Genomic DNA, 27,022 nt, shown 5'->3' with positions numbered 1-27,022 from the left:
TGGAAATATTACAAGGAAATTACCTTCACTTAGGAAAGAAATAAGGATAAGAATTTGAAGCTGAGAGGCCAGTAGTAGAGGTCAATATATCGCAAAACAGAGAAAATGATCTTTGTATATTAATGCTGTAAACAAATTGACCAGACAACATTGTGATAAAACTTGTTTATTTTTTTTAAATATCAAATTGTTTTTTGCACATCAATTTTTTCCTGGAGAAACAGTCCCCCAATACTAAAAAAATCAAGTCAAATAAAAAAAGACTTATTACTGAGGGCAGAACGACATCCCATTACCGGATTAATGAATCTTCCCTCCTCAACACCCAGCTGCAAGAAAAACCACATATGTTCAGCCTAGAAGTGACAAGTGCAACCAGCTTTAGGATTCCTGAGTACGGATTCCCTCAAGTGAGTTTGCAAAACCCTTAAGCTAAAAAGCATCAGTCAAATAGGAACCAAACAGCTTGACATGGAAGAGATGGAGAGCAGGGAACTTTTGCAAACGGTGCCTGGTTGACAGCCCTGAAGAGCAAAGTTCCACTATCCACAGACAGTTCAGCATAGGCAGCAGCATTGCAAGATTCCCCCCCTCCCCTGCCAATCTACTTCAAACCTACCCAGTAGCTGGTACTCGCATCACAAAAGTCACCATCACAGTTGCCTCCCTTGTCCTCAGCCTCACAGATAAGGCCAAGTATTGAATGGGTCATCAGGGCAGTATTCTTTCACCTGTGAAGATGATCCCCCTGCAGCATCTGAAACAGCCAGACCTCAAAGTCCTAACATTATGGATCCACGGTCTTTTCCACAAGCAAAGCTTGTTGGCTTGCCGACTTTAAAACCCTAGTAAACCCCAGACCAACCTCGAGGGAACTGACCAAAGGATTCCTGCTCCAAGAACTGTGGCTTTGTCTTATGCCCTCCTCACCACCATCAATTTCTTGAGACGTTTCCAAGGTCTACTTTACTCAGCACAGCACAGGTCCATCTTTCCCCCTACCCAGTGTATCACTGGCACCATCCTCTTCTGCAGACAGGCACTGAAAACATTCAGATGTCGATAGCTTGGTAAGCCCTTGCCCCATTTCATAGAACACTGTGCATTCAGCTTTAAATATGGGAATGAGAGAATTCCTTCAATGGGAACAATGGCTACTGACAGAATTTCCTACACAAACTGGGATTTTTATTAAGAAGCTTCTGATTGTTCCTGTATTCCACATTAAAAAAATTTTCTGCCACTTATACATTTCACAGGGAGGCACTAGGAAGGGGACTGATGAGTCACTGTGCTGACGGGTTTGCTTTGGAGTTGAGTATGGGGATGGAAGAGTAGGAACAGTCCTATTTACAGCACAAGGCATATTATCATTTGGGTACTTTACCCAGTTGTTGATGTACTGAGCAGGGCCCCTTGGCAAAGCGCTGTGTAGTACCAAGGCCTAACAGCACCCCCATGTCTGCTTAAGGTGGTAAAACCCAGATTTTTCTTGAGAGGTTGTCCGCAGGCTAGAGCAGCCCAGGTTCTGTGGGTCAGGATTAAGAGGCATTGGCAGAGTTTGGGGTGTGGGGAAACAGATAAGAGAAATATTCCCGTTTGGGGCAAACTGCTCTGAATGGGGAGAGGAGGATTGATGCTGGTCAAAGGGCACAAAGAGGCTCTAATCCAGATTGTTGTTTAGGAACAATGTTTGAACTCAGAGATGCTGCACTGGGTGTCAGTCCTGGGGCTGCCACATTAGCTCCCTTAAAGCCAAACTGAAGTTATGACCTTTATCCAGCCCTCTAAGGAGAATGGTATTTAGGTTCTGGAGCCAGCAAGGTGGAGAGGAGGTTAAGAGAACATCCCAGGGATTGGCAGGTGCAAGGGAAGAAAACAAGAGGGCTCCAAATCTGAAAGAGAGCCAGGCTAAGATATGCATACCCCACCCCATGGTTTCTCTCTCTCTCTCAACAGGGATGCTGGGGTTGAGTGCTGGGAGGACACAAGTAGATGTAGAAAGAGGATCCTAAGCCCACTGGATGTCCCCTCAAGCCCCTAGTTCTGTAAAACACCTAGCAGCATGCAGCACACCTTAGTCTAGAAAGAATACTCTTCAGTTACATCATCTCAGACCCAACGGGCTTTACAAACCCTTCCAACATCCTTGCTAAGTGAGAGAAATGCCATCCCATTTTACATATGGAGAGGTTAAGTGATTTGCTAAAGGCTACCAAAGACTTCCTGGTATCTTGAGTAAGACACAGCTTCTCTGGGCCAGTTTTCTTATATGTAAAATAGGGAAAACGTTTCCCTCCCTCACCAGGGTGTCACAAGATTTAACTCAGTTATTTGCAGAGTTTTAAGACCCTTTGATTTAAGGCACTAAATAAATGCAGTGAATCTGGAAACATTCCCTTTCGGTGCAGGGAGTAGTTTACAAGGCCCATTCAATCTTTGGTGTCTCTACTGAAGCTATCAACAAGTGCTTAATTGCAATTTGGCAATGGATAAAGGCCAATGAACAACACTGAACACAGACTTGGAAAATACCAGCCCGAGATGGGTCCACTTCTTGGCAAGAATTAAGAGACAGTCAAAGGATTACCAGACAAAAAAGAAAATGCTCTCCAGCCTTGCCATTGCTCCTTTTCATCTTGCCTTCCACTCCAGCTCCCAGAACCAGCTAGTTCTTAGTATATTCATACCCATCCTCGTTAGCTTCTGATGAACTCAGATTTGATCATAAAGTTGACTGTACAGTTACACTGCAGTCATGTGTTCTGTCTGATGTATGCAATGTTAATTAGAAATGATGCTTTAATCCTCAAACAAAATACTTAATTTGTGCTATTTGGTTTACACAGGGTGGATTCTAATTTCCTCTTCAAGAGTTTGGGGGAGGAAAGTCATCTGCATTGTAAAAAAAAAAAAATCAAGCCTGAACTCCACTCCACCTTTTTTTTTTTTTTTTTTTTGGAGGGCGGGGGGGGGGAAGAGGGGAAAGAGGGAAGAGGCAAAATCTCTCCTCTGAGGACAAAATATATGCAGTCTCTCCTATCACTGTCATCCAACAGTGATTCCACATCACTTTGTACAGAGGTAGTGTACTGCATAGCAAAAGGACAGGTGCTACACATTAAAACAGAAGACAACAGTTCTTAGGTAGCACTATCTCTAAGGAAAAACAACCCTATGCATTCTACTGGATTAAGAAGATTCAAGTAAATTGTTTTAGAATCAAACTTTTTTCAAGTTTTATAATTCTGTTTATTGAATCTTGTTCCTTAAGAGACAAAATTATTCAGTTCTGTTTATTCTCTAATTTAATCCAATTGCATAGCTCACTCAAAGCAGTTCCATATAATACAGACCTTAAACGCACCAGGTTTAGATGGATTTTAGGTAATTGCAGCGATTTTACAGTTTTGGGGTCAGGCCTCTGTTTCCAGCCATTTAGAGAAAGTGACACAGGAAATTTTAGCAGTACTGATTTGCGTTTATTTTCTGTAAAGCATGGGCAGAGTTCAAAAATGTAAAAATTTAAAAACTATAGTATATGACAGAAAAAATAAAACTATCAAAGCAAACTGGCTGATGCTCTAAAGTTTCATTAGCATAAATTGTGCAGGGGCAATCTGTAACTCACTATGGCCATAAAACTAGAACCTTCACCCGGCCTGTGCAAAGCAGCCATACCATCATTTAGCTATTAGCAATTGCTTCTAAAAAAGTTAACATGTAAATCTGACATGGGTATTGTAACATCGGATGACTAACATCTGGTGTTTTAAATAGGGGGCAGTAAATCAAGCTGTGTGCCAAGGGCAGCAAGTTCAGCTCTAAGGGCAAACCCTCGGCTTGCGTCTTCAACTGAGATATGACAGCTTATACCAGCTAAGCATCTTCCCCAAGAAGCTCCCAGTGAAGTCTATGGTGCTGCAAGAGCATACCTAGGAGCAGAGCCTGGCTGTTTGGACTAAGAACAGTCTAGATGGGAAAGAAAGGAACTTTACTATTAGCTACTGTTTGTAGCGAGCTGAAGCAGAGGCAAATAGGGATAGCTTCATAGATTCCAAGGTCGGAAGGGACCATTGTGATCATCTGATCTGACCTCCGGTATGACACTGGCCATAGAACTTCCCCTCAAAAATTCCTACAGCAGTTCCATTTGACCAGAGATGTTCTAGGATATGATAGTACATCTCATTTCCAAAGGCCCTTGAGAAAGGGTTCTTATAAGTCAATTCTACAATAATGACCCAAGATACTACAGCTTACCACCCGGGTACTGCTCACTGTAGAATACTTCATAAGGTGCTTATTGCCACCACCTGCTTCTTATCAAGCCTTTAGTGCTTGGTAAAAATCCTGAAACACCAGTATTTCCTCAAGAAGCCTTGAGCAAGGTTTAAAGAAATCATTTGATGTTTCCTAGATTCTATGGTCACAATTCTTGTGAAAGCTCTATGGGGTGTTCACAGGACTCCTCAAAGCTATTCTTGACTACATTACCCACTGAAAAAAAAAATCAAGTTATCCCTCACTGCCATCAGGGACTCCCACAAGTCTATATATCTGACTGAATATATGTGGTTTATAAATCAGTCCCCTGAAAGCCCCCAAATGCACATAAGCAAATATTCTAAGCAAGCCCCGAGCCCCAGACAAACCCAACGTACATAATGTGCTGAGAAAATGGATTCTCAGTCACTGTGGACTCACGACTTCAGTTTATTTGTCTCAAGCAGGAAGTCAGAGATTACATTTTAGGTGAAGCCATTTCAGAGATTTGCAAATGGGACCGGATTAAGGTTTCTACTCACAATTTGGTATCACATTTTATCATGCTTTTCCCTCTTCCCCTCCTCAACAGTGTCATGAACCTCCATAAAGCAGAAGAAAGAGTCGTTCATTCCCATGAAAGCACCTGATTCCCTGGAATCAGCCTTTCCTGAGCACAGTCTCTGCAGGTCCTAAAAAGACAGTTCTTGATGAGAACCTCCTGAAAGGCTTCCATGGCTGTAATACAGAAGCCAGATCAGTGCCCTAGTTTCAGGTTGCTTTACGTGGAGCGTCTTCACCTATCACATGGTACTAAACTGAGATCCACTAAGAGTTTTTGCAGTGAAGATTTCTGCAGTGAATATCATAGCCTTTGAGTTTTCATTTTAAAAAGGGCTGAGCGATTGATCACCCCCAAGCATTGAGATAAACTAGTGCAAAGCAAATTTCTTCAATCCTTTAATTATACATCCCTACTCAGTGCATAGAGAATCCATTCTCTTAACAGTTACAGTATATACCTTTGTAGGGGACTGAAGCAAAAGGAGAAAAGCCATAGCAACAGATGCAATTATGAAATTAACAAAACAAATTAAAAGGTATCTCCTTAAGAAGGCTTCCCCCCACCCCTCCCTTCTGTGTGGAGGAAGATATGGGCAAATCTATAAAGGGATCAAACATCCTTCATTAGGGGAAATGAAATAAAAGATTAACCCCAGGATATCTTTAGATCATTTGCCTTGTCTCTTATTTTTGGTAGCACCAAACTTTATCTCCCTCCTCCCCCTGCCCCACCATGTAAACTTTAACACGCTGGCCCAATAGCTGAATACATTTTGGGAATCTACGCATCAGCTTTCAATGCACAAAAATGTGAAAGCTTTGAACATCCCTGCAAAACCTTTTTGGATCCGGAACCCTGTGAGCACTGACATACCTCTAGTAGCTGCTACAATTCTTCATCAGCATCAGATTAATATCAGATTATAAAAGCACAGTAGAGTGATCACTGGTACAATTCCAAACAGCTTAATTGACAAACTTTGTTTCAGTTTGTACCATATTGAGTTCATAGCTTGTGTGCCTCTCCTATAACAGCACATGCTCTCCATTGCCTTGGGGATGCATGTACATGCACATTCAGTTCATTTCGCAATCTGCTTTTACCTGAATGGGGTGGTGGTTTTCTCAATGGCTTCTGCTTTTTATTCATAATATGGGAGCTCATTCTAAAATCATACAATTAAATAAAAACAATTTTATTCCAGTATGCACCATCTTAAGGAAAATTCAAAGCTAATGTGTTTACACAATGCCAAGACTTTTCTTTTAAAAAGGCCCAAATTTAACGCATGACACACACACAAGAGATCATAAATTACTTTGGCTAAAAATAATTTTTTTTAAAAAAATCTGACAACATTCGGCTTGCAGCTTACTCTATATAATTTAGATATGTTCTTTAAAAGGACGATGGAGCAGTCAGGCCATCTTTTCCATGGTCATGTAGGAACTACAATATTCTTGGCTAATAAAAAGAGAAGAGCAAGGTTTGCATTTCCACCAGCTTGCTCCAAAGCTTCAAGAGCTTCCCGCATGGTAAAGCCAGCGCACAGAATCTGACTAATGTCGGCGGCAGGGAAAACAGGCAGCGGAGGAAGTCTGGAGGGCAGTTCCAGATCGCTGATTGGAGGGCAGAGCAATGGCTCAACAAGTCCACAGGGTGGCCTTGGATCTTCAGGATTTGAGGAACTGTCAGTTATTTCAGACACTTCTGTTAACAGGCTCTGAGCATCCTGAGGAACATCTTCCTCCACCGTGAGCTCAGGTGAACGTGATCTCTTCAGCTCTAAAGTCTGACTGGCTGGAACTTGGTCATTTACTAAACGTTCAGGTAAAATTTCTGCCTGCTCAGTATTCTGTAGTTGATCAAATGTTGCAACTGAGCTCAGAATGACAGAATTACTCTTACCTGAGGACTTCTGTATCTCTAGAGCATCTTTTTCAACAGTTGACTGGCTGCTGGTTAAAACCTTGATGCTAGCATTTTCTATTCCCATAGCATAAGATGGTGCCCCTGCTAGCCCCTCAGGGTTCGCATGTTCAGGCATCACCGTATGAAAGGAGCTATTTAGATCCCCACTCTCTGGATCCACACTTTCATGTTCATCATCAGAAAGCTCCTTGCATTCCATTTGCTCTTCAAGAACAGTTTCTGGCTGACCCGTGTCTTCTTCAGTCATAAAAATGACAGAATCTCCTTTACTATTTATAACTAAAAGTTCATGAAGCTCCTTCAATGCTGCTGTTAAAGATAAACATGGCTCTTCAGTGGATGCTGCTGTATCACCGTTCACCTGACGAATGTCAGGTGAGGAAGAGCTATCTTCAGCTGATAAATTAGGTAACTCAGTACATATTGCAGTCATTTCAACATTGGTTTCAGGCTGCAGTAAATCACTAGTGGAAACTGGGTTACTCGAAAATACAGAGAAGGAGGAGTCATGCTTTGCTGACTCTACTTGCATCAAAGAACAATCTACATTCAGACAAGATCCACCAATATTCTTCGCTTGAGCGTTCTGTTTCCTTGACAAGTTATGCCCTGTGATTACAGACTGCTCAGCTACATCTGTTTCCATGAAGATTTCTGTATGTGTACAGCCACAGGATGCGGACATTGGGATATTGCCGTTTCCACACGATAGCTCTATCTTCTCCAGGCTACTTTCTCTTCTCTCAGCAAGAGAGTCAACGGGTGATTCCGGCTGGATGTTCGTAAGGCCTTGCTCCCCCCCCACAGCAGGTAACTCAAGGCCACTGACATTACAAGGATATTCTGGCTCGGTTGGTTCATTCTGTTTATCCAGACATCGTTCACTCACTGGTTCTTTGTATGTCTGAAGATCCAAAGGAAACTCATTCATTTGGTTCCGTTCCAGCGGTTCTGAAGGCAATGATACATCTAGAACCGCCTGCTGCCCATGCTTGCTGGTGGTGTCAGACAAACTGCCTTCTCTTGTCACTTCCATAGGAGATTCCAGACCATGGGCTAGTTCTTTAGCATATTTCTTTAGACTGTCAGTAGCCACTGTTTTTTCAAGTGTATTCTGTGAAGGTAGAGTTGGACTATGACAGGCTACTGCTCCAGTCTGGATAGCATGGTCATTGTGTGCTGAATGAGCAGCATGATCGGAAAGATTCTGTAACAGAAGAGGGTCTGGAGCTAGCTGGCATTCAGCTGGTGACTCCAAAGACTTCACAGCTGTAGAATCAATTATCTCTGCTAGACTAGATTTGTGTGAGCAAATTGAAGCAGGGGCAGAGACGGAGCGATCAAGTAATTGATTTGTGGGATTACAGCTCTTGGAACTTAGTCCTGAAGAATGGACTGGACTTTTAAATCCATCAGAAGATGGTAAAGATGGCATTTCCAGTGAGGTAGTTTCTTTATCACTATTCTCTATACATGGATAGAAAGAGAAAGAAGTAGTTAGGATTATAAGAGCTATTACATTTTCACGTAATATAACAATTTCAGAATACAGGCTGTAAGGACATTTTGTATATCAGTTTGGTATGCCATTTCAGTTTGGTAACTACACCTGAAGTGCCACTTTCTCATGAATGTACTGTGACTAGATCAGATGTAACAGCCCTTCCACAGCTCTTTGAATAAATGCAAATTTGGTAATTAAATTACAGGGGCAGATACGTTATTATGGGTGAGTATGAGAAAGACTGGATGAAACCAGGTTGACTTTCAGATCTCAGATCTAATTAGCTATGCTCACAATTAGAAGAGACATTTTAACTAGTAAAGCCAGCAAGGATAATCTGAAGTAATTGAGAAAAAACAGAAAATCCTATGATTCCACATACAGAGTCACTTTTCAGAGCAAAAACATGCTAAATTTAAAAAGTTAAGATCCCAACTTCTCTTCCACCCCTCCCCTCAAACATTACATACAGCCCCTTTAACAGGAAAATGTCCAGGGTATTGTGTGTGGTTGAGGGGTTAGCTTGTACAGCTACTTATTGGTTTGTTGAAGTTTAAAAGCAACTTCCACAGAAGTTTATCCTTTTCCATTTGGTAATACCTGCTCCCTTCCCCTAGCCTTGTTGTGCTTCGTAAGAAACAAGAGGATCCTTTCTTTGTCTGGATATCAGCAAAGATGTGAGAACAACAGCAAAGAGAAATACCACAGAGTAATAGAAAGCCACTGTTTATTATTTGTTTTAATTTCTCAGAGTGGTGGATAAAAAGCAAGATATTTGGAGTTCAGAAAACATTCACCATCAGATTATAACAATTTTAGAGTAGAAAAATTGTGGACCTAAATTACTTGACAGCTTCTGTCTTCATTCAACATTTATTTTCTGTTCCAAGCTACTGATGTCTGCCATAATGGGAGGAGGCAGGTGGTTGCAAATTCACCTCTGAGCAAAGTCAATGAGTTCAAAATATCTATTTTCATGGTGATAAAATAAGCAACCTGTAAAGCTTTTTAATTACAGAACCCAAAAGGGCCTCTGAGAAACACTTGCAACAGTACAGAAAGGCTACATAGTAATACAAAAGATATTTAGCATTTAATCATGCAATTCAAATACAACATGCTGAATAACAACGTTCTCCCAAGGGAGTGTAAGTTTTCAAGGTGTAATAAAGTAGTATGTGTATAATCTAGTTGTGCCCAAGACACTTCAGATTAGTCAGACAGCTTTGCATAATAAACTTACTGCAAGTGCTTAGGTACTGCTGGGCCTTTAAATAAAAATCAATTGCTATAAGATGGTCACAGCTTGTTTGTTAAACTCCACACACGCAGCCATTACAAGCTGAAGTCATAGCCTTTCAGTTAGGAAGCTTAACATAACCATATAGTTAACCAGGTTTCTTTATATTATTTATATCTTTATATCTGTTGTCAGATAAAGCCCAACCAACCAGGGGCCTATGGTTGTATATTGGTAACCTGACTTGCTGTCAACACCAAATTAATTTCTTGCTTTAAAAATCCAAAATTAAGACAGATATGACCGTGCAGTGGCCTTTCACCTCAGGAGACCTGTGTTTGAATCTTAGCTGAGGACACCCATAAATATCAGTGTGATGGTGTCCTTCTAGTTCTTGTTTGTTACATTGCAAAGTCACCAAGCTGTTCCATGTGACTAGCCATCTCAGCTCAAGAGTTTCAGGTTTATGCACCATGGGTGCTGTGGGTAAGAAATGGGTGCATTAGGAAAGCAGTGCAGGAAAGCTCATACACCTATTAGCCACTCCTTTCCATGAACAAATGGTTTAAATAAATGTTTAAATGAGGAAAAAGAACACACTACAGGTTTGTTATATTTAGATAAAAGAGGTGGAATGTTTTCATCCTCTGAAAGGAACGAACTGTCAATTTCACATCACATAGGTTTCTCCACAATACTGTTTAAAGCAAGGTTAGCTCTGCTGCTGGCAGTGTGAAAGTTGTAGCGAAAGCTCATAAATGGGTAGCTATAAATACCTGGTCTGTGGCCCACTCCAGCTGCAGTACACACACACTACATGCATCAAGGCTTCTGATGTTCTGTTTGGATTAGGAAACACAACACACCAAACTTGTATTAGCAATTCAAAGCACACAACATGCATGGTTATAGTCTGTGACCTCTCTCTCTCCCCTCCCCCAGCTTCTTCCAATATACGGTTCTGAACAAGGGAGCTCCTTGTGGTCGCTGCCTTCCAGAAGTTCGGCTGGCCATTCCGATATAAGCGTGTTTACGCACTTTGCCATGTTGAGTCAAAAAGGAACTGCTCTTCAATCAAGTTAAGGATTTTACTGTACCGTCATTTGATCAGCACAGAGTGCAGGAGAAGCTACGTGTTCGATAAAAATACACAGCACAAGGCATGTTTAACGGCACGCTAGCTCACTGCGCACTGCTGAAAATACACAGCAGGCACATTTCAGAGAAGTTGGAGCTGGGGACAGTGCAACAGTTCCTGGAATCTGCTGCCAGTTGTCAGCAACTTGCTCTGTGCCCCTGGGTACATCACTTACCCAGTATGTACCTGTATCCCCATTTTACACATGGGGATACTACCAGCCTCACAATGGGTGCGTGGGCTGAACGTTATAAGATTTAAGATCCTTGGGTGAAAGGCACCAGAGAAGTGTGCAGTCTGAGCCAGCAATACTTTTTCAGAACACCACAGTGACTGAACAGATGTAGCCAAGGGTGAAACATGACTAACAGCAACCTTCTTTGTGCAGCGGGGAGGATGTCTCACATCAGCTGTGGATTTGGTTATTAGTAACCTCAGACAACAATTTCTATTTATCAAGAAAGATGTATTACCAACAAGTTGCATTCATTTATTTTTGCAAAAGATTCTGGGTAAACGTATCAGCTCTCAGGCGCTTGTCAAATTTCCAGCATGACCTTCAGTGTGACAGTGAGTGTCCCTACCTTAGATCACATTAGGATCTCTCTGTCCAAGTTTCCTATTTCCAATCAGCTATCCAAAACTTCCAGCTGCGCTGCCTGGTTTGTCGTCATCTGTCTCTCCCTGTGCACAGGTTCCAAAACTCAGTGGCCTTTAACAGGACCAGCAGGACAACTGAAGTAATTAAGACACACTGAATTGCTTTCCTTCATTTAAATCTTCAAAAAGTCTTCCTCTTTTTAAATATATAATTGGACTGCGTTCTGCTGACTGAACATGCTCATGTTTGCATCTGGGATTTGCCTGAAAGTTTATTATGCCTGTCCTGTAAGAAGTCTGTTTTTGTCTCCTCGAGTACCTGTTCCCATTATTTTCCATTTAGATCAAGCTGGGATGTGGAGTCTCAAAAGAGGATACATTGGGCCACTCCTGTTCTACTGGTTGCAAATCTGGTCTTAATGTAACTATGGCAACAATTTTGTCAAGTTGTGATTTTAAGAAAAAACATTTCTGTAAATCATCCAGCCTTCCACATTGTCACAGTCTTTTGCAGGAGGAGCAGCGAGGCCTGTGCAACAGAATGATAGTGAAAAACAAGACTGTGATTTGTGTGTCTCCAATTAACACTACACTCAGACCCCCATCTGCACAGCCTGATTCTTTGAAAGGGGAAGGGGGACAGGGTCATCCCCTGGTGCAGTGGAAGGTGATTTTGTTGACAGGGAATCTGTAATAAGGGTCTAATTAGTCAGATACATCCAGGAGCTGTATCCATTTAGACAACAGAAGTAGCTGGTGTCCTGCCAGACACCTGAACATGGTCTATCAAAGACCAAAGACATGGCAGAATCTGCAGAAGGATTTGTTTTCTAACTCTGCCAAGGAAATCAATACAATTAATAGGAATGTACTTGTCTCCAGATAAAACGCACCATATTTGATAGGGTTTTCCCTGTGCTGGACAGAGTAAGGGCAACATACGTGATGGGACTGCCTGTATACATAGGCATTCTAGATGCAAGTACAGCTATATAAAGGGGCAGATTACTTCTCTATACCAGTGGTTCCTAAACCATGGGCTGGGGTCTCCCAAGAGAGGCACGGGAATGTGTCAAGGGAGGCATGAGATGTGCGCTTTTTTAAAAAAAGAGCTCTGGCTGTCAGCCCTGGGCTGCTGGACTCGTGCAGAAGGGCCGTGCACACCCGGGAAGTGGGGGATGGGATAAAGGGGACAACCAGAGCACCGCTGCCCCGGGGCTGACAGCTGGAGTATGCCACCCAGGATTGGGCTCTCTTCCTCCCCACTCCCCAAAACCTCAACAGGAGGTGGTGGTGGGGAACTCCAGCTCTCAGCCCCCTGGTGGCAGCAGCAGCAGCGCAGAAGTTAGGGTGGCAATGGGGCGCTAAGTCTCCTGTGACAAGTGATATTGACAAATATCACTTTTCACATCTCCAGCCTCACTTCTGCACTGCTGCTGGCACAGCCCTGCCTTCAGAGCTGGGTGCCCAGCCAGCAGCCGCTGCTGCTGCTGCTTTCTGCTCTGCCTTCAGAATATATGTACTTTGGGGGTAGGGTGGGGGGTTTGCATAAGTGATTACAGACACAAAGAAGGGGGGGCGTGAGCAAAGAAGTCTGAGAACCACTGCTATTGTTAGGTTTTGTTGTAGTTTTGCTGTCAATATCCTAAAAATCTCATTGATTACAGGGAGTTGGCATCATCTGAATCCAACAGGGGAGAAAGCATTGTGCATGGCTGGACGAGTACAAATCCTTGAACAGAAATGGAGTTCACATGGAGAATCTGGTAATGAATAAATAGATATTGTCTATGCAGGACTAATACCAGGATGACATTGGCATCTAACTCCAAATTCCGAGCCTCTCCGAGGTGGGTCTGAAAGGGTCAAATAAGGCTCAGGACTAATTCAGGTGTGTTCAAATGGAAACTTTACTGACCTAATGATGTACAGTGTGATATCTGGCATATCATGAACCAAAAAGGAGTCAAAATTCAAACCACTATAAAAGTACACAGGAGGTCCCGCAGGGAGATGGGTCTTTTAGGGCTGAACTATATCCTCTCTCTCTTTCTCTCTCTTGGCTTTCTTGGTGCCATCTGCAAGCAGCTAATATTTTGGAAAGGAGGATGATGATGCAAGAGTTAATATTCTGACAACTCAATATGTAGCTAACAATTGCCTAAAAATGTGAGGTCTGTCACATGTCTAAGACTCAGTAAAATCACTCAAAACAAAACCTACCTGAAGTAACATTTTATACATATATGTCAGAGTGTTCCACAAGTGCTATGGAACAACTAGAGATGACCTGTTCTATTTTAAATCCCTCTGTTAAATCACTCAGCTTTCTTCAGAGCTGAAACGTTGTGTGTTTGGTCTCAACCCCCAAGGTGAGACTGTTGGCAAATGAACGAACAGCTGAGCATTTTTAATTATATTAGCACAAAAAATGCTTTCGATAGTAAGTTATAGCAACTCTTTTGCACTCGACTCTAACACCTTAATTTTAAAACCTCAAACTTTCCAGGTTGATTATCCTCAGTTTTGAGGGTCAGATAAAATTGAACCTTTGGTTTTGTGAAGTCACAATCTGACTGATGAGGCTTTGGAAAACCAACCTTGGTTTTACCTATCTAAAATATTCTAATGGGAGAAAAACTAATATTTATGGCTGTTGATTAATCTCAGTTAACGCATGCGATTAACTCAAAAAAATTAATTGCGATTAATTGCAGTTAAATGATAGACTATCAATTGGCATTTATTAAATATTTTTGGATGTTTTTCTACATTTTCAAATATATTGATTTCTGTTGCAACACAGAATACAAAGTGTACAGTGCTCACTTTATATATTTTTATTACAAATATTTGCACTGTAAAAATGATAAAAAGAAACAGTATTTTGCAATTCACCTCATACAAATACTATACTGCAATCTCTAACACGAAAGTGTAACTTACAAATGTAGATTTTTTTTGTTACATAACTGCACTCAAAAACAAAACAATGTAAACCTTTAGAGCCTACAAGTCCACTCAGTCCTACTTCTTGTAGCCAATCGCTAAGACAAAGAAGTTAGTTTACATTTACGGGAGATACTGCTGCCTGCTTCTTATTTACGTAACCTGAAAGTGAGAACAGGTGTTCGCATGGCACTGTTGTAGCCCGTGTTGCAAGGTATTTACATGCCAGATATGCTAAACATTTGTATGCCCCTTCATGCTTCGGTCACCATTCCAGAGGACATGCTTCCATGCTGATGATGCTCATTAAAAAAATAATGCATTAATTAAATTTGTGATTGAAATCCTTGGGGCAGAATTGTAGGTTTCCTTTTCTGTTTTACCCGCATTCTGCCATATATTTCATGTTATAGCAGTCTCAGATGATGATCCAGCACATGTTCGTTTAAGAACACTTTCACTGCAGATTTGACAAAATGGAAAGAAGGTACCAATGCGAGATTTCTAAAAATAGCTACAACACTTGATCCAAGGTTTAAGAATCTGAAGTGCCATCCAAAAATCTGATTGGAACAAGGTGTGGAGCATGCTTAAAAGAGCAACACTCTGATGCGGAAACTACAAAACGCGAACCACCAAAAAAGAAAATCAACCTTCTGCTGATGGCATATGACTCGGATGATGAAAATGAACATGCGTCAGTCCGCGAAAATGAACATGCGTCAGTCCGCTCTGCTTCGGATCGTTATCGAGCAGAACCCATCATCAGCATGGACGCATGTCCTCTGGAATGGTGGTTGAAGCATGAAGGGACAAATAACTCTTTAGTGCATCTGGCATGTAAATATCTTGCAATGCCGGCTACAACAGTGCCATGAGAACACCTGTTCTCACTTCCAGGTGACACTGTAAACAAGAAGCAGGCAGCATTATCTCCTGCAAATTGTAACCAAACTTGGTGTCGGAACGATTGGCTGAACAAGAAGTAGGACTGTGTGGACTTGTGGGCTCTAAAATTTTACATTGTTTTATTTTTGAAGTAAGTTATTTTTTTGTACATAATTCTAAATTTGTAAATTCAACTTTCATGATAAAGAGACTGCACTACAGTACTCGTATTAGGTGAACTGAAAAATACTATTTTGTTTTTTACAGTGCAAATATTTGTAATAAAAAATAAAGTGAGCACTGTACACTTTGCATTCTGTGTTGTAATTGAAATCAATATATTTGAAAATGTAGAAAACGTCAAAAAATATTAAATAAATGGTATTCTATTATTGTGTAAGCATGATTAATTTTTTTAATCATACAATTAATCATGATTAATTTTTTTTAAATCGCTTGACAGCCCTACTAATATTATTTTACATTTCCTGTTGAAGGTAATGAGATGAACCTACGACACCAAGTCTGGCTCTAGAGTTTGCCAGGGTTTGGTGATGGCAAGGCTGGATCCAGGGTTATGATTTATGCCTCTCTCTACTTGTCTGTAAACTAGGGGCACGTCTGCACTACAGGACTACCGGGGCGACAGTGGCACAGCTACAGGGCTGCAGATATGCCACTGTATCTCCATTAATTCAAGGTTGACCTGCACAAGGATTTTTTTTTTTTTTAAAAAAGCACAAATTCATTTTTCAATCTTAATCATGGATAAAGGACTGGAAGGTTTTTTCCTTTACCACCTTTGAAGAATCAAGAGTGCAAAGTTTGGCCTTCCCAGATTTTCATCACAGACCACTGGGAGGTCCCAAGAGATACATATTTTGAGCTATTAACACCTTAATTGACTGGAGCGAGAATGCTGAATCCTTAAAGTTTTTTCACTCAAATCTTGTTTCACTGAAGTCAAAGATGCATTAACAAAAACAGAACTACAAAGTTTCAAACAGCCTGGCTAACTGCTCAGCTTTCTGCTTTCAGACCATCACCATGGCCTGATGTATACCTGAAACGTATGTTGACCTAGCTACATCACTCTGGGGTGTGAAAAACTCACTATCCCAGCCCCCTCACGAGAAACGTAGTTTGTAGGGTCTAAATGAGCTGTTACCACTCAAGAAAGATCTTGGAATCATTGCGGATAGTTCTTTGAAAACATCCGCTCAGTGGCAGTATGCGGTGGCAATCAAAAAAGCTTAACAGAATGAAAGAACCATTAAGAAAGGGCTAGATAACAGGACAGTAAGTATCATAATGCCACTCTATAAATCCATGGTACGCCCACACCTTAAATACTGCACACAATCCTTGTTGCCCCATCTTAAAAAAAGAAAAGGAAAGAGGTACAGAGAAGGGCAACAAAAATGATTAAGGGTATGAAACAACTTCAATCTGAGAAGAGATGAAAAACACTGGGACTGTTCAGGTTGGAAAAAAGATTTCACTTAACACAAGAACGAGGGGTCACCCAATGACATTAACAGGCAGCGGTTTAAAAACACATACAAGGAAGCACTTCTTTACACAGTGTACAGTCAACCTGTGGAACTCGTTGCCAAAAGATGTTGTGATGGACAAAACTATAACTGGGTTCAAAAAAGAGTAAGATCATTTCACGGAGGATTGGTCCATCAATGGCTACTGGTCAACATGGTCAGGACACAACCCCATGCTCTGGGTGTCCCTAACCCTCTACTTGCCAGATGCTGGGAATACATAACAGGAGATGGATCACTTGATAATTGCCTTGTTCTGTTCATTCCCTTTGAAGCATCTGGCATTGGCCACTGTCGGAAGACAGGATACTGGGCTAGATGGACCACTGGTCTGACCCAGTATGGCCGTTCTTATAAGCTGACTTAAGCCCCAGTACAGACACCACTAGGTTGACACAAGAATTCTTCCATCGACCTAGCTACTGCGTCTCAAGGGTGTGAATTAGATCCAGCAATAGGAACACTCGTTTCATCACCACAAGTATCTACGCTATAGTGACACAGCTGTAGCACCACAGCTCTGACGCTATAGAGCATCTGCAGTGCAGACAAGTCCCGTTTCGCTAGTTCTCCAGTCATCAAGGCCTTCCAGCCTAGACAGGACCAGAACCTGAAAACTTTAAGGCTTCTTATGTTGTAAAGCAGTAAAAGAAGGGGCACAAGCTCATTATTTTTCCCCTTTGCAGATCACCTTTAACACCGAAGATGTAGGTTAGGATACAGTAACTCCTCATTTGAATAAACAGGAAATCAGATTTTCAGAGTTGCTGAGTAAAGTAATATTTCAGCTCTGAGATACCATCACTGCTATGGGTACCCGCATGGCCCCACAGTATGCCAACATTTTTATAGCTGACTTAGAACAACGCTTCCTCAGCTCTCGTCCCCTAATGCCCCTACTCTACTTGCGCTACATTGATGACATCTTCATCATTTGGACCCATGGAAAAGAAGCCCTTGAGGAGTTCCACCATGAGTTCAACTATTTCCATTCCACCATCAACCTCAGCCTGGACCAGTCCACACAAAAGAGATCCACTTCCTGGACATTACAGTGCTAATAAGCGATGGTCACATAATCACCACCCTATATCGGAAACCTACTGACTGCTATGCTTACCTACATGCCTCCAGCTTTCACCCTGACCACACCACACGATCCATCGTCTACAGCCAAGCTCTGCGATACAACCGCATTTGCTCCAACCCCTCAGACAGAGACAAACACCTACAAGATCTCTATCAAGCGTTCTTATAACTACAATACCCACCTGGTGATGCGAAGAAACAGACTGACAGAGCCAGAAGAGAACCCAGAAGTCACCTACTACAGGACAGGCTCAGCAAAGAAAGTAACAGAACGCCACTAGCCGTCACCTTCAGCCCCCAACTAAAACCTCTCCAGCGCAAAGATCTACAACCTATGCTGAAGGATGACCCATCACTCTCACAGATCTTGGGAGACAGGCCAGTCCTCACTTACAGACAGCCCCGCAACCCGAAGCAAATACTCACCAGCAACCACACACCATACAACAAAAACACTAACCCAGGAACCTATCCTTACAACAAAGCCCATTGCCAACTCTGTCCACATATCTGTTTAAGGGACACCATCATAGGACCTAATCACATCAGCCACACTATCAGAGGCTTGTTCACCTGCACGTCTACCAATGCGATATATGCCATCATGTGTCAGCAATGCCCCTCTGCCATGTACATTTGCATAGAGACTGTCTGGTTTGGCCAAAGAAAAAATGGACACAAATCAGACGTCACGAATTATAACATTCAAAAACCAGTCGGAGAACACTTCAACCTCCCTGGACACTCAATTATAGACCTACAAGTCGCAATTATTCAACAAAAAACCTTCAAAAACAGACTCCAATGAGAAACAGCAGAACTGGAATTAATCTGCAAACTGGACACCATTAAATTAGGCTTGAATAAAGACTGGGAGTGGATGAGTCATCACACTAACTAAAAACTATTTCCCCATGCTAATTTTCCCCTTACTGTTAGTCACACCTTCTTGCCAGCTGTTTGAAATGGGCCATCCTGATTATCACTACAAACTTTTTTTTTCTCCTGCTGATAATAGCCACCTTAATCGATTGGTCTCGTTAAGAGTTGGTATTGCAACCCCCATTTTTTCATGTCCTCTGTATCTATCTACCTACTGTATTTTCCACTGCATGCATCTGATGAAGTGGGCTTTAGTTCACGAAAGCTTATGCTCAAATAAATTTGTTAGCCTTAAGGTGCCGCAAGTCCTCCTCGTTCTTTCTGAAGCAGTATAGGTATTTCTAAAAACAGTTTAGAAAATTCATATATTTATGTAGCTACAGCGCAAATAAATATCAATTGACAATTCTGTAACAGCTCACTACAATTTTCCTTTAGCATTTGTATAGACTGTGGGGATTAGAGCATGGCTCATGGCTGCTGCCACAAGTCCTCCTCCCCACCCCCCAATTAAAATGGCTAAAATATCACTTAACTGAAATTGTCCCCTCGCTGTACATTAAAAACAAAAAGATTAATGGACTACGGTGGGAGGGAGGAATGGGAGAGCTACTAGTCAACCACAAAGAAAGACCAAGTTAAAATGGCACAGCAACCCATCGGCCTATATTGTCCACGAAGAGAGATTTGACTTAGATGTCCCAAGGAAAAGAGTGCAGCAATCAGGAGGCTCTGCAAGAGAGGGTAAAATCCCCCTGCTCATCACTGGCATTACATTCAGTAAGATGCGCTAGAACAGTTGAGAAAAGTGAGGAGCTTTCTAGTGACAGGAGACAGAGCTGACATGTTACTGATAGCACTCTGCAGATTGTTACTCTGATTTGGCTCCTTGTGGTACCTGCTTCCTCTACAGATTTCTGTAGAGCTTCTGCCAGTTCTTGGTCTGCAATCTCCTCCGGCCGCATGTCCTCCCGTCCTGGCCCATATGCCAGTCTTGCACACTCTGGGAGCTCCCCTTCCGGAAGGAAAGTTGTCTGAGATCCAGTGGTGCCAATCACTAGTACATTCTTTTTGAGATCAATGGAACACTGGGAAAAGAGTACATGTGCAATTGATGCTTTGGTAACCTTCAGTCATAACACAGGACCAGAATACATAAATTAGTGACACATTAAACAATGCACTAGAAAAATGTCACTTCCAATCATCAAGGGGTTACATTAACTGGACGAAGAAGGGTTAAGAAGGTGCTAACAACTGGTAGATCTAAAAACACGTGCTGGGTAGAAATAATTCAGCAGCCTGCCCCTTCAATATGCCAAGGGGCTTCTTACAGCGGCTCCTATTAGCCAGCTCTTGAATAGTTATGGTCCTTCTGCTCTTCAGCCCAACTAGGGTTACGGCTACAAGTGAGGACTTCCCAGAGTCTTTATTAAACATTGCTCAGGTATAGACCTCCGAGGATTTTCAGGCACCAAGAGTTCAGAGCAAAGACCTTTAGGTTGGGACAAGATACAAAGTACTTACAACCTACAAGGTATAAGTGCTTCCCCCAATCTATGGGAAAACCATGTCGGCGTATCTCTTCAGAGTTTTTAATCCTAAAAAATTCATAAGGATGATAACAATCTTACATTTAGCACTTACGAAAGAGCCAAGGATTGTTTGCAAAACAAGCACCAATTGATTCAATTACCTGATGTCTCTTAAGCATATCCAGTCCTAGAAGCATATCCATGGGCTGTTCTTCAAGGATAGAGAAAGAACACGGCAGAAAATCCCCTTCAATCTGAACCTGAGCTGAAGCACACAGAAAACACCATGTTACCCACCCTCCAGCCTCAAGAAGTGCTCAAGCACTGCAGCATGAGGATTCCACTGTAGGTATCTCTCTATCTAAGGGAAATTATACAAAGCCTCTGTGGGGAAGTTATGGAATCAGAGAACAATGTACATAGACTTGGTTGTGGAAAAGTCTGCTCTAAGCCAGCCCTGGTGATTATCGGGAGTTTGCTAGCCCCCAGTGGCTAAATATTTCCCCCTCCATTATTCTAAAAGGTGACTGGATCTGCAGTGCAGTAGGAACTGATCAACTAACCCCTCAGGCTGGAGCTAAAGAGGCTGCATGCAGCTGCTCAGAGTGTGGAATTTTGTTTTGGTGCTTTAATTCACAGTCAATGTCTTAAACAATGAAGATAATATTTCCTTGTATGGCATTTTCTTCAGACAAACCTGTGCAAGAACACAGATATCTTGAAGTGCTCTCCTCACTGTGGAAAGAGATACACTAAGCTGCACTGGAATTCTGCCCTGAACAATTCATACTGCCCATTATCCCCATCCTGATCCCTCATACCAAAGAATAAAGCTATTTATAACCCATCAGCACCAGGAATCAAGGTTTCCTCCGTATTTGTATGGGGACTCTAGACCTACCAGAATTAAAGTGTTAGGATAAGTGTATGAAAACATTTAACATGATGCAATCCTGGTTATTGTGTCTCTGGGTGAGCTTAATGTGATCTTGATAAACTCTTAAGCCAATCTATAGTAGTTCCCAAAGTTTACAGTTTTAAAGTAGAGACTCTTTGGCGCCAAGCAGAGCCACAGCCATTACAGGTGAAGTTATCCCGTTGTATCACTACTTACCTAGGTGCACTCTGCCAATGATTTTCTGCGTGCCCACACCCTTAGCAATGCCTGCCCAGCGCCGGTCCACCAGTCTCATTATGTTACACCTTTCAGCACAAGCTTGGCTCATAATGGTCATTTGGGCACCTACCACCAGAGAAAAGAGGAGTTAGCAATATTTAAAAACAAGCAAGGGATAGTTTAAAAATCTAGTACAGAGATTTTAATCTAAGACTCAGTAGCAAGCAGGGAATTATATTATGGCACAAAGGCATTCGATTATACCATGGCTCTGTGTGTATACACATGTCCACCTACCACCACCTGAAGGTCATTATGGCTATGGAGTTACAATAAAGCTGAATACTTACACTTTGAGATCTACAGATGAAAAGTGTTGTGTTATAAAGGAAAGGAAATCTCAGTTTTACAGCTAGGGAAACAGACACACAGGTAGAGTGACTTGTCCAAGGTTACACAGCTGGCCAGCAGCAAAGGCAAGATTAGAACCCAGGAATTCTGACTCCCAGTCATGTTTTAACCGCAACACACATCTCAAATATTTTTAATTAGGCTGAATAATGACAGAAAGTACATTCAGATTTTAATTAGATCCTTTCAAATCTTGTAACACAATTCTTTACTGTGGGAAGGGAATGCTATAAATTGACCTATTGTGGGGTTCACGATTTCCTTTAAAGAGCCAGGAGAAGGGGGAGCAGGGAGAGCAGAAGAGCGTAAAGAGATTTAAAATGGGGAGATGTGGTGGGGAATCACCTGAGTCAACAAAGGCTTTCACTGGATGTCCATTGACTTTGCAGTTAATATAGAGCATCACCACCTGGCCAAAGCTCTCTGGGGCCTCTTCCATAGCTATTGTCATGTTCTCTTCAATATTTTGTTGCCTGAATTAAATGAAAACCAGAAACTGGAATCATTCCTTCCATGAGCAGAAACAGCATATTTATAAAGCCTCCCCCTTTACAAGGATTACAAACAGATTTGTCATCTTCCCTGTCCCCACTACCACCAGTCATGAAGAGCTTGTGAAAGGTGTACTTCAGCAGTTAAACACCAGCCTACTTAGCAGATGTTAGCAAAAGCTCTTGCCTTAATCCAGAGGCATCAGGTTGCTTGCAAGCAGGAAGGAAAGAATGTTCCTTGTAGCATCTTAAAGAGACCCAATGCAGCAGTCTGGAGTAAAGTGGTCAGATGCACTTTAGCACCTGGAGACCTGCAACTGACTCTCTGTTCACAACAAAAACCTGTCATTACAGAGTTAACAAAAAGAACTCAGGGGCAAAAGACTGCACATATTAGTCATTCTGCTACAAAACTAGGATCCCCAAAAGTTATGTTTCTAAATGCTTGCCATAACATTTCAGTAGCATCTTCCCTTTTGCAAGTATCAGGGTTGGGACTAGTTACATGAAACTCTTGTGAGTGCAGTGACAACACCGCAAAGTCTCTCTACAAATTCAAGGCTACAAAAAGGAATGCAAGGTAGATAAAGCCAAATGAAATGCAGCTCCGTGTCTGCCATAACCTTGAGCATGTTGGGTATCTGCAGCTACCCTGCTGGAAATAGCTCATCTACCAGTATAAAAGGGTCTCTAGTTTAAAGAGATAGCTTCCTTTTTTTTCAGTAGGAGGGAAGATGCCTGCTCTTTTTCTACCGTATAGCAACACTCCCTCCACCACAGGAAGGCTGACTGCAACCCCCTTTGGAGGCAGTCAGTGATATTCCATACACATCCTAGAAGGGGACACTGGAGAGGAATACGCTGAGCTCTAAGACGTGGCTGCTTGGGAACTGAAGGTGGATTACTGCAAAGCAGCATACTGCACAGCCACTAGGCTGCCCTGGCTTTATTTACTCATAATATAGCTCAAACCAACACATATTGGGCTCTCTTACAGTATATAAGATCAGTATATAAGTCAGTCAGGAGCAATAGTATGTGTGACTGGCAGATATTTAGTACCAGTCTGATTACAGCAACCACCGCTCTGGTTTCCTCCCCGCTCATTTAAAAAAAAAAAAAAAAAGATTAGAAAAGTGGCTCGGTAAAATGTGGCATTTATTATGCTGCACACAGCATCTGCTCCCAACCCATGTTTTCATGGGGACAAAATCGAATCGAGAGGGGCATGAGTCAGGTGATCAGAGACCAAAACTGAGAACTAGCAGCTCCCAGGTTCTAATCCCCACTGTCACTAAATGGCTGTCTAGCTGTGGGCAAATCACTCGCTCTCTGCCTCAGTTTCCCTTTATCTATAAAAGTGGGGATAACAACACAACTTAAATAGCTCATGGGGATGTTCTGCTGTTCAGAACAGCACTGTGAAATACTGAAAAATAGTTAACACGTACATAGTGCAAAATGCTTTAGTAGTCATTACAATATAATAAATGATTATTTTCCCTTTTACTAATGCATGTGTTAGCACTGCCAACTCTGCACAACCAACATGAACCTATTATGAAGGCATTCTGCTTCATACATCAGCAAAACCGCTCACTGTGTTCCGATTCAAGAATTTATTGTCCATGATGTAAGAAACATAAGAATCAGAACTCATCTCCCACAGGCAGCACCTAGCTGAGCCTGTACCACTGGCAATGAGAGAAGCCTTGTTTGGACTTACAGACTCTGCAGTTACATACAAAAGATACAAAGGGGAAGTAAACCTGGGACAGCATGGTGCCATTTTTACAGAGCCACTTTTCAGACAATGATTATGCTTGAAATCCGCAACTAACCAGAGAGTCGGGCTATGTTTGCACTACCAAACTTACAGCCGCCCAGTGGAGAGACAGCTTATACCGACAGGAGGAGTTTCTGTTGATGTAGAAACACCACCTCCCCAAATGTTAGCCATGCTGACAAGAAGCACTCTTCTGTCAGAAGCATCTACACTGGGAGCTATGGCAGGGTAAGTTTTAAGTGTAGACCAAGCCTCAATGGGTATGTCTTCACAGCAACTACACACCTGTGGCAGGCCTGTGCCTGCTGACCAGGGCCTATGGGGCTCAGGCTGCAGGCTGTTTCACTGTTGTGTAGGTGTCCAGAACCGGGCTGGAGCTCGAGCTCTAGGACCCTGTGAAGTGAGCCCAGAAGCCTACACAGCAGTGAAACAGCCCTGCAGCCCAAGTCACGGTTTTTCTTTGTTGCGTAGACATACCCAAAATATAAAAAGAGATGGACTGCAACAAGAAGATGCAGCCTGCTTGGTAACAACATGTGATACTGCCCTGCAGGAGACATGGGTTAGGGGCTATGTTTGCAAGTCCTGGTGCTCAGGCTTGAGGGGATCCAATATATCCCAGGCAGCTACTTGCAGGGTCTCCACGGAATTTTGGTTAAGCAGTTTCTATGCAGTGCTCTCTACTGGCAAGTTCAGGGAGATGCACTGCAGAATTGGGAAAGGTCCCTGAAAAAGAACAAAGACTATGACTGGATTTGGGGAAAGTGCAGTCCCCGTGTCGAGAGAGATGACCAAGACTGCCTCTACTCCGATGGCTGTGGGGGTGAGACCACACCACCAAAAGAAGCGACAGAGTCAACAAATGGGAGACAGTGCTGGATCTACCTGCCCCTCTTGATTCCAACTAGACCCCAAAATGCATTTTCAACTGGAATAGGGTCCCACAAAGGGGTCCAGAGCTCTCCCTTGGACTTAGGTTTACTACCTTATGTCCTCTTCTATCTTTGCCTGAGCCTCAAGATCAAAAGGGTCAGCTGAAAACAGACGGATTCTCTCCTGCTCCCGGCGGGCTCGGTCCTGTTGCTGCTCCACCAGCACCCTGGTAAATTTCTCTGCAGTAACAAAAACAGATACAAACACCATGGTTAGATGCACAGACACCCTTCACTGGAAATTACTCTTACAAATGAAATGCTATTAAACTTGTAGCAAAACAGTGTCTTTTAAAGATATTGGCCACTGTTGAAAAGTAAAGTGACCAGTGCAATCAGCAGTGGGCTCTATTTCAGGGCTACTTGAAAAACCAGCCAGCACAGACAGAACTCACGGGCTTGATCACGTGATCACTCGAGATTTCTCCCTTGCCTCCCATCTCCGTGGACTGAACTACTTCGCACTGGGCCTGATGCCCAACAGCCTATGTAGACATAACAAAGTTCTCAGCTTCTGAATGACCTGAAGTTACCCTACATTTATCTTTCCATTGTCTGCAAATAAATTTAATGTGCAGAGACACCATAACATTTAAATCAAAGAGCTGCTATTAAAGAATATTTTCATTGCTTTACTGCAGCAAGACCTACCCAGTGATATCATGCAAGAACATTTCCAAAAGCAGCAAATAAATTACACCGAGAATAGGAGTCAGAGATTCAACATTTGTATTCCAGCTTCTAGTCTAAATTATGCATTCGTATGTAGAACCATCTTTAGCCAAACACTTTTTTCAATTAGGAGAAATGGACGTCACAGTGACCCTAACGCTTAGCATTCCGCCCACAGATCTCAAAGCAGGAGTGGACGTCATTACCCATACTCATGTTTACATGAGGAAATGGAGGCGCCAAGGTCAGCTGGTTTACACAACGTCACAGTGAGTCAGTTGCATAGCCAGGAGTGTAAACCAAGTCTTCTGAATCCCAGTGTGCTGCTCTGTACATTGGACCACGTTGCCAACAAAATCAGATGTTCCACCAAAAAGACAGCAGCAGAACTTACTGGCAATAGATTAATTTTGCATCTGAGCAAAGTCAAAGTTCTATGACATTGCAGGCTTCAAACAACAGTCTTATTTCAAAACCAACATAGGCCAAGATTTACAAATCTGAGTTCTTACAGTTACATGCCTAAATCTACACTGAATGGGAGTTAAGAAGTGATCACTTTTGAAAAAAATAAAATAAATTAGGTGCACAACTTTTAGATACCAAAATTTCAGCCATGGTTTTTCAAGGTTTGTACACAACAAAAATTAATTCTTAACACCACTTGCATTCAGAAATCAAAACAGTTCTGTGTCAACAGTAGCTAGTGCTTTCACTTCATGAAATGCAGTGGTTCCCAATACACCTGGCCTTGAAAACTTATTTACTCAGCAAGGAGTACGATGCTTTGATTTCCATGGCTCCATGCTCTGTATAGCTGGTGCCTTCTGATGTATTGTAATGCATCTAACACAATTACATATGCATTGAAGCTTGATGTATTTTGGACACTACTGAGAGAGCAGATCTGGATATCTGCCCAAATGCTGATGGCAAATTCTGACAGCATAACCTGATAATCCACCCTTCTGAATGCACAGTGCTGTACCAATTTTGAATTATGAGAGTTTACCGTACAGATTAGACAAGGAAAGTGGCAGATGAGCTAGTCCTGGGACCCTGTAGTTAATGCTCTGCACCACTACCAGTGAGAGCATCCTTGCACCATCAAGGGCGGCAAGCTCTAGAAGCAGTGCTCTCATCCTAGGATGGGGAGGAAGAACATCTCACGTGATTCTGTGACAAGCTCTCCGATACAGGGGACACACTGGGAGGCTCAAAAGAGAGGGCCAATAAAAGACACTTGTTATGGAAAGTAAAGGATTGTATGCTCTAGTAACATGGCATACAGTATTGTACATTACTGTATTCTCTCTCTCTTTGCAACTGTTCATATACATAAAATCAGTATAGAGAATTTAAAAAAAAACCAAACATGTAGCTCTCTCCTCCAGCCTTCCTGTACTGGGAGAAGTCACCAGCCTGCAGTCTTTCAAGAGGAGAAAAACTAGGGGAGGCTCTTCTATAGAGTG

At 42.3% G+C, this 27,022-nt stretch overlaps 1 protein-coding gene across 6 annotated transcripts in view; it reads right to left on the bottom strand.

The window, feature by feature from the left end:
- Nucleotides 1-27,022, bottom strand: part of DDI2 (DNA damage inducible 1 homolog 2) — a 100,108-nt gene that overhangs the window by 55,550 nt on the left and 17,536 nt on the right. The window contains exons 4-10 of one of the 6 annotated variants that reach the window (XM_037880933.2): nt 24,932-25,058; nt 22,015-22,142; nt 21,256-21,384; nt 20,303-20,406; nt 19,505-19,694; nt 10,284-10,346; nt 8,093-8,230 (exon numbers count right to left, since the gene is read on the bottom strand). In XM_037880933.2, coding sequence (XP_037736861.1) covers nt 10,330-10,346; nt 19,505-19,694; nt 20,303-20,406; nt 21,256-21,384; nt 22,015-22,142; nt 24,932-25,058 — 695 coding nt within the window. In that variant the 3' untranslated portion in view covers nt 8,093-8,230; nt 10,284-10,329. The other 5 variants (XR_006286503.1, XR_006286504.1, XM_037880929.2 and 2 more) reach the window with 5 other exon arrangements.

This window comes from Chelonia mydas, chromosome 18 (assembly GCF_015237465.2).
Source record: "Chelonia mydas isolate rCheMyd1 chromosome 18, rCheMyd1.pri.v2, whole genome shotgun sequence".
In the NCBI taxonomy this organism is placed as follows: domain Eukaryota; kingdom Metazoa; phylum Chordata; order Testudines; family Cheloniidae; genus Chelonia; species Chelonia mydas.
This window is presented reverse-complemented; position numbering and strand designations above follow the sequence as displayed.